Genomic DNA, 8,185 nt, shown 5'->3' with positions numbered 1-8,185 from the left:
CAAAAAAAGGTCTTCATTACTTCAGAAGTAGATTTGATTCTGTTCTATTAGCATTGGAGAATTTCGTAGAAAATGGTTAATCCGAAGAAGGTGCCGAGTGTCGAGGGTACATATTGCAATTACAAAACTTCACTTACTTGATTTTGATTACGGCTTTAGATGAAATATTAGGTAAATATATTACCAACTCCTTGTCGAAATATTTACAAAGTTCGAGAGTCGTTCTAACTGAAACTATCGCTATTTACAAAGCTACCATAACTACCTTAGAGGATGTAAGGAACCCCGAAAAATTCGACTTAATTTGGGACGAAGCTTCTAAGTTAGCAGAATCCGTTTTTATCACGGTTCCCGATCGGAACACTGCACATTTAGCTTTAAGAAAAACGAAAAATAATCCCTTATCAAAGACTAATGCATAGTGTGATAACGTGTACAACAGGAAACCGAGACACTGAAGCAAAGACCTTAAATGAACAGTTGAGATCAACTTACTACCAAATAATCGAAAAATTAAATCAGAAAATAATAGCCTAATTAAAGGAATAACTGACCCCGACTCGGAAAACTTTCTTGTAGAAAATGACGTCCTAGCCCACTGCCAAATATACACTCGCTTTAATTTCGACCTAGATTCATTGAAAGGTCAAATTAAAATAGCCCGAAATTTCATAAAATCGAAAATTTTGAAAAGCGTAACAGACTGTTATCACTATCTAATGACGATGGAAGGTGGCTTTCCCGACTTAGTTAAGTACTATAAAGTTGTTCTGTGTATTCCCGTGGCCAATAATTTTTCTGAAAGGAGTTTCAGTTCCTTGAATAGAATTGAAACGCGTCTACGGACAACAATGCGAGAGGATAGACTTTCCAACCTGGCCACATTATCCATTAATCGAGATTTATCGAATCATTTAAAAGAACATCCGATGTGAGTGGTTGATGAATCTGGGAAGAGCTCTAATCGCAGAGTGTCATTCATTGAGTAAAACGACTTTAATATTTCAAATAAGGGATTATTGGATATCTAAATGTTGGTTAAACTGGGGGACAAGTGAAAAATTAATTTAATTTTAGCTTCACATAATTTTGCAATAAGAAACACGGTGAACTCTTACAAAACTGAGAGTTTAGTTAAAAGAAAAAAACGTGAAATCATATCGATTGAAATTATTGCGTAGAGGGGGGCCTCTAAATTCATCGGTACCTACTTGGGAAAAAATCCTGGCGGCGCTACTGTATGCACACATGCGGAAAACGTTATCGAATCGTGCTGCAACACAAGTTTGAGGGTGACAGGCTGGCCGTTTTTCCCACGTGAATTCCACACGTTTACCGAACTATCATATTACACGTGTTTTTGTTACCTGGGATCTGTATCGCTAGGCAGGGTCTGTTGAGGACAAAATTTCTTGAATCACCTAGAACTTTTGTATAACAGAAATGGAATGAAACGAGGTAAGTGTTGTTACACAGTCAGCATCAAACGTCTGATTAATCACTGTTATATTGCCGTTGTAATAGAATTTTCCATTTGTTCAGGAGGTTGTCTCGATATACTATTACTCATTTCCTTGGTAACGTTATTGCCCAATTTTATACAATCATTTTTAGACTGACTTTCAATTACTTGTTATCCAACTTTATGAAAGAGAATAATTAAAGATAGGATACATTAGAACCGCGAAGTATCTTATCGGTTAAGATTGCGCCTTTCCTGAAAAACAGTGAAGTAATCTACCCAGACAACTATATAAGATAAACTTTCCTTAAAATTTCTTTTACTCCGTAATATTAAACTCCCAAGATGAACCGCTCTCTTTTTCTTTCAACTCTTTTGCTGATTTCAGGTCAGGGTATTTTAAGTTTCCGCTCTACTAGTACTTAAAACAATTATTTTTTTTGTGGGCCCGGCGCAGAGATATTTTTCAGATTCGACAAATAGCGATTCCTCGTTAAATTAACAGAAAGGGGGTGTGGTTTCGGAAAATCGCCAACTTCGCGACAAATCGGTGTGCAAAGACAACTCGATCGCAAAAATAACAGGAAGCTTTAATTGTTTATTTGGCTAGTGGTCTAGGGCAGTCGATAGCCACAAAAAAAGTTCACTAAAACAATGGAGATTTGTTTTATCGTTAACGCTTTTTACCTACTTTGAAAAGATCGATAATATAACACATTAGATCAGATTTTATTGAATTATTGGAATTTGAGTTTCTAGCTCATTATCGCTTTCCAAAAAATGTTTTTGTTACATTCTTCTCATAGCCAAGGGCCGATCACAATCACGATTTATAAAACACTAAAATAAGCTGGCCGCTCTCAGCGACATTACAGGAAATAATAAATTTTAAGATAGAATCTTTTACATTATTACTTTGGGTGTATTCTAAGCCTTGGTTTATTTATTTATTTATCCTTACTTGCTGCTAGTATACGGTCACTGTGGGTTATGACTAATGTCATGGGGAATTGGTTCAGTATTTCAAAGATCATTAGCTATCAACCAGCGTTTATACCGATTCAAACAGTTTCCATTCACCCAGAAGAAACGATTCCTCAGGTAGACTAGGAGTTGCTTTGAAAGATGTAATGGAATATTCGAGTCTATTTGGCATGCACAGAGTGTTTACCGAGTCCATTTTATGTATTACCCTAAAAATGCTGGTCAATTGTACACGCGTATGTCATCTTTTAAAATTTCTACCTTGAAATGCCAGATAATTAGTTAGAAGAACAACTTATATCAAATAACTAATGATTGTTTGACGTGTGATCGTGATCGGATAATTAGATTGAAAGTGCTTTAAGACAATTACAAATTATTTGTGTTCTCGTGAAATTTCTCTTTCTAAATTTATGTATTGATTTATTATATTTGTAGATTTATTTTAATTTCTATAAGCTAAGTGTCGAATATTTTTTTACCCAAAACTTAATAATTGTTTTTAGAAATTGCTGGCTTATAATAGTAATGAAACTAATTTTATTGCTGTACAACCATATGTTGGTTAACCACTCATGCTTATAAAAATATATTAACAAAATAAACTATAATAAATGCAACAAATCAAATAAATAATAAGAATACAAAAATTATTTAATCAGAAGAATCTATTTTTCATGCACTATATTATTGCTATAAAATAATATTTTGGATAACCTCTCATGCTTTAAAATCTAATGCGCTGCCTAAGTATAAAAAATATTAAAAAATAACGATTAAACTATAAAAATGCCAATAGAAAAATAAGAGTAAGCAAATTACTAATCGGAAGAGCCAGGCTTTCACCGTCAAAACGCAAGCCGACAAAAACCACGTTATAGCTTTTCACTAAAAAAATCGAGCTCTACCATTGGTCCGTGACTTTAGTATAAAAATTATATAGGATAACAGCGTCGCCAATGAACAGGAATCGCTGAAACGTTTCCGCACCGCGATTGCGAGGATCGCCAAATAAACAGCACGCTAAATCTGAAATCGCTAAATTTCGATCCTGTTAAAATTAACAGGAATCGCAAACCGCGTCTCTGCACGGGGGCCCTTAAATGATATTCTCAACCTCTGAGTGAGTCGCAATTTGTACATAGTTCTTACGAGTCTCAAGAGGTCAATACTAGTCTACTTTTAAAATTATATGATTAAAAATTGACTTCTTTTGGGAAAGTATTAACTCTATTTCCGTAATTTTAGGTTATATTTTTGTAAATTTTGCGGAATCTGCAACTATACCTGATGACATAAGAGGAGCTCTTTGTCGAAGTGCACATGGGCAATTTGCGAAATCTGCTGATTCAGTGAGCATTCTAATTTTAATTATAATTTATTGTATCGAAACTGTTAGTAAAGAAGAAATCAGCTTATGGCAGTAATCGTTTCCAGCGATTACAAAAAGAATTGTTTCGAAGTAATTATTCAATTTGATTGCGTTATCATAGGCCCCTTTTGATAATTGTTAGTCTATCCTTTCAATTTCATTCCCTTCAAACTAACCGCAATTTACCCATAGATAGACTAGTGAAAACTGAACTCTTTTCAGAGCCCAATATTATGTTCGGGAACCTTTGAACTTTCACTGAAAAAGTCAATAATCTCTTACTTTAGCGGTGTATAACTTCTGCTGAAAAACTATTTAAATTAAGCATTTTGAAATATTTTCTTACCTGAAATCGTTGTAGACGAATGAATGCCACTTACGGTGCTTGACCAGGGATGGCTTGGATCACCTCTCATTTATGCCGAGCGGAACCAAATGTGGAGCAGCAGACAGCGAAGGACAACGAATAAACGTAATAACTTGGCTGCAATAAACCATTTATAATAATTATTTATTTCGTCAGGAAAGAGAAGGCTATACACTTATTGTGCCCTGACACCGCGAATACAGGTAGAGGAAATAAAAATAAAAGGTTTTTTTTTAGTTATTGTTTTGGTTTTTGAACAAAGTAATGTTACATACACAATCACCATTCGCAAAATTTATCTAAACGAACCTTAAAAGCAGACACACAGGAATTAGTTTTGGTATCCGACGGAAGACTGTTCCAAGCGTTAACCACCCTTTGGGTGAAGAAAGTTCGTCGAACGGTACCTAGACACCTTTCCTTAATAATGGTGGGAGCCTTACGCCCCGTCCATTTAACATCGAAGAATAATAATAATCATAATAATCTGCTAGACTAATACCCAAGGCACCACCTTAGGCCTAAGTCATAAATGTGTGGCGGGCACGTCATAGTGACTATAAGTAATTCTAAAGGCCTCTACAAGAGCCGTGCGAAGGCACCTATCTGCTAGAGACAGAAGGTTAAGGCGCTTGAGCGAAACAATGGATAATAGTGGAGGTTTTAAATATAATTTTTTCTTGATTTGATCATAAAGGTTTGCATTGGTGGAAATTGCTTCACGAACAACCGGGAGGCACTTGATTTATGCAAATCAATTAGCAACAGTTTCATCGTTGGCTGGGAGGTAAGAATGTTTTTATTATATCTGTAATCGATGTAATGTCAATGAAATACGCATTTCAGTATGTATTGTGAAGGATTTTACGCCAATTTTTCGAAAGTAGATACTATTTCAATACAAATGGGAGAACAGGAAACTACTAAGCATAATTTATTTTTTTCTGAAAGTAGATAGCGCTGCCGTCACTAGGGTAGAACATATCACTTTCCTTTTTACCATTATTTAAAAACATTTTCTGCATTTTCGATTAGAAAGATAAGTTATGTTTATAATTTGGAACTCATAATTGTTTCAATTAGTAAGTTAATCACACAGGCAAGATAGAAGAGGGTCAAATTACGCAAGTTAATTAAAAAAAATAATAAATTTTTGTTAAAATTCCATATGTTCTCTTGCAAAGCCCTTTCAAATTGGGGCTGCTACCTCGATTTCTACTATATATCAAGGTTACCTTCATTTTTAGTTTTTATTTCAATATTGAGCAATATTATGATTGCACTTTTACGAAAAAGAGACATCGTTATTCTAAAGACAACAATGATTTATTTAAAATTGCATCAAAAAATGATTTTTCGTGGTAGAACTTAAATAGTGCTTGCTTGAAAACCAATCGGGCTTTCGGTGTTTATCAGTTAAATGAGAGTTAACAAGGCTAAGATAAAACCATTATAGCATGCTCTAGTAAGCTGTCAACGCCTACCGATTGACCGTTGGGAGGGGAAGGGGTGAATTTGGAACAATTGAGCCTGAAAAGACTGCATCTATATTCAATTTATAATACAACTATATATTGTAATATATTACGTTAATGAAAAAATCTTAACACTCCGTAAATTCTCGAAAGAACCTCTTAAGTATATTTTATTTAGCCAATTTCTTCATCTATAGGTTGGCTGGCTCATTTGTAATAATTACACTAACAAGGAGACTACCCGAGGTGGTTATCACCGATTTTGTTGAAACTCAGGGGTTATGTAGACCTTATGGTAGTATTAAAATTGCCAAAGGGAAAAGTTGCAATGAGCTTTAGTTTTCTGATGGCAACTGAAAATATTTGTGATCTCTAAAAACCGAAGCCCCATTTAAAAAAAGCATGGGATTTTCTCGGTTTCACAGGGTACTTAATTACTTAAAAAAATTAAATATTCAAAACTTACCCAAAAAGATGAATTTGACCTATTTTGGGTAAAATTGACCAAGGATTTTGAGTAAAATTGATCAATTTTGGTTAAATTTTAACAAAATTTGGGTAACCGAGAAAAGCCCATGCTTTTTTAAATGGAGAGGTCAAAACATTTTCGGTTGCCATAGGAAAACTAAAGCCCATTGAAACTCTTCACTTGGGAATTTTCATACTACCATAAGGTCTTCCTAACCCCCGAGTTTTAACAAAATCGGTGATAGCCACCTCGGGTAACCTCCTTGTAAGTCTAAAATAAAAATTAAATGTTTACGCGGGACATAAGATTAAGATTTTACAATATATATTTTCAGTATGGCTCGTGCCAGGTTATGTGCGTATCTGCTTTAAAAGACGAAGCTAATTCTTCCCCTTATAATATCAAGAACGGTCATCCATGCAAACAAAACGTAAGAATGCTTGAATTAAAATTTCTCAATGCAGCACCTGAGGAAGCAAGCGTACTATGTAATTTTATTTTTATATTTCAGAATTTGACAGGTAGCTGTCTCGATGGAAAATGTCAAATTTAAATTATAAAGATTTTATATTTGTCGTAATTTCTTTAATATTATTTTCCAAATAAAATTTATTTCAGAAGTGAACTAAATGTTTTAGCCAATTATAAATTATATCCACATATAAAAACCGAATGTAGCACTATGGCTTACCATACTTTTCTATACCCGGAAATTGTTCTCTTGGTGAAAATAATTTTTCTTATATTTTAAAGTTAGTTTTAAATTCCCAAGCTATATGAATCACCTCCAAAAATATATCGCCGACTACGTGCCATTAGCTTTGCCGCAAAATTCGATTCAAGAGTGTAAACCCTTTTCGAACGTTAGGACAAATCGAACTTAATAAAAACCACCTAAGGCCTATAATGTAGTTAAAATACGCGAAAAGGTAGGAACGTCCATATTAAAAAGGGGGCAAAAAAGCTAAACCCTTATTATGAATGTAAATAGTCCATAGGTGGTTTTTAAAAAATGTAACTTATCGTACATTTCATTTTCCACGAATATCCCTCTATTCGGCTTTCCGTTGCTACACAACGCGTTTTGAAATTCTTAATGGTTAGGCTTAGCTTCTTTTTTCGGTTTAGTTGCAAGCCAGATTCCCTGCACGGTACCGATGAGCTCCAACTAGCTTTTTAGTTCCACATCAATATATATATATACAGAGTTGAACTATTGTTTTCGTCAGATAGATGTGAAGTGTTGTTGTTGTCGTCCTCATATTTGCATCACTTTCCATATCTTTTTATCCAGTAAAAATATCAATACCATTTGTTAAAGATATACTTAATAGGGTTTCCTCTACCCGACAAACCAAGTTCGCTGGTTAAAAATAAGTAATGCCGATTTGTCAGCCCCTTTCATCCGACCCCCCTTAAACACTTCTAAAAAAATACACTCTCTTATAATTTTGGATGCGATTGACTTTTAAATTCCGTTAATATTTAATCTATATTACTGCTATACCTTTACTGTGTGCAAGTTTCAGCTCTGTCATGTAAACAGGGAGTGCAACAGGCCCCTTTCCCGATTTTGGACGTAACTCTTATAATTTGGGATCTGATAGACTTTTAAATACCGTTTCAATTTTTAAGCTATATTAATGTTATACCTCTACACCGTGGGCACTGTACACGTATCAGCTCTGTCAGGTAAACAGAAGGCGCAACAGTCCCCCTTTTCTGGTTTTGGGCGTTGATTTACGCACGCTCATAATTTTGGATCCAATTCCCTCTTAAATTCCTTTTCATTTTAAATCTATATAAATGTTATATCTTCTCACTGTGTGCAAGTTTCAGCTCTGTCAGGTAAACAGGGGGGGGGGGGGGGGGCAACCCGTACATGAGAACTTTTCTCATTTGTGTGTGATCAGAAGTAACAATTAAGTGTGATCAAAAGTAACAATTAAGTGTGATCAAAAGTAACAATTAAGTGGGGCCGTGGATATATATGGTCACCGGAATTGCAGGATGCTCTGTATAGATCAAACAAACTTAACACATCAGGAGGATTGTG

General features: G+C 34.7%; 1 protein-coding gene across 1 annotated transcript; it reads left to right on the top strand.

The window, feature by feature from the left end:
* The first annotated feature begins 1,742 nt into the window (after window positions 1–1,742).
* On the top strand, window positions 1,743–6,759 carry LOC149946554 (uncharacterized). Its single transcript, XM_090171902.1, has 6 exons — window positions 1,743–1,850; window positions 3,695–3,798; window positions 4,180–4,290; window positions 4,883–4,972; window positions 6,464–6,559; window positions 6,641–6,759. The coding sequence occupies exons 1-6, from the start codon at window positions 1,808–1,810 to the stop codon at window positions 6,680–6,682; spliced, it is 486 nt and encodes a 161-aa protein (XP_090028028.1). The 5' UTR covers window positions 1,743–1,807; the 3' UTR covers window positions 6,683–6,759.
* The last annotated feature ends 1,426 nt before the right edge of the window (window positions 6,760–8,185 follow it).

Source organism: Leiobunum rupestre, chromosome 4 (genome assembly GCF_980474605.1).
Source record: "Leiobunum rupestre chromosome 4, qqLeiRupe1.1.hap1, whole genome shotgun sequence".
Lineage (NCBI taxonomy): Eukaryota > Metazoa > Arthropoda > Arachnida > Opiliones > Sclerosomatidae > Leiobunum > Leiobunum rupestre.
This window is presented reverse-complemented; position numbering and strand designations above follow the sequence as displayed.

Bases quoted from the DNA above. Each gene is read 5' to 3' on its own strand.
- LOC149946554 (XM_090171902.1), top strand. From the start codon at position 1,808: ATGAACCGCTCTCTTTTTCTTTCAACTCTTTTGCTGATTTCAG. The intron at 1,851-3,694 runs GTCAGGGTATTT...CCGTAATTTTAG, and splicing joins AACTCTTTTGCTGATTTCAG to GTTATATTTTTGTAAATTTT. The intron at 4,291-4,882 runs GTAATAACTTGG...TTGATCATAAAG, and splicing joins GCGAAGGACAACGAATAAAC to GTTTGCATTGGTGGAAATTG.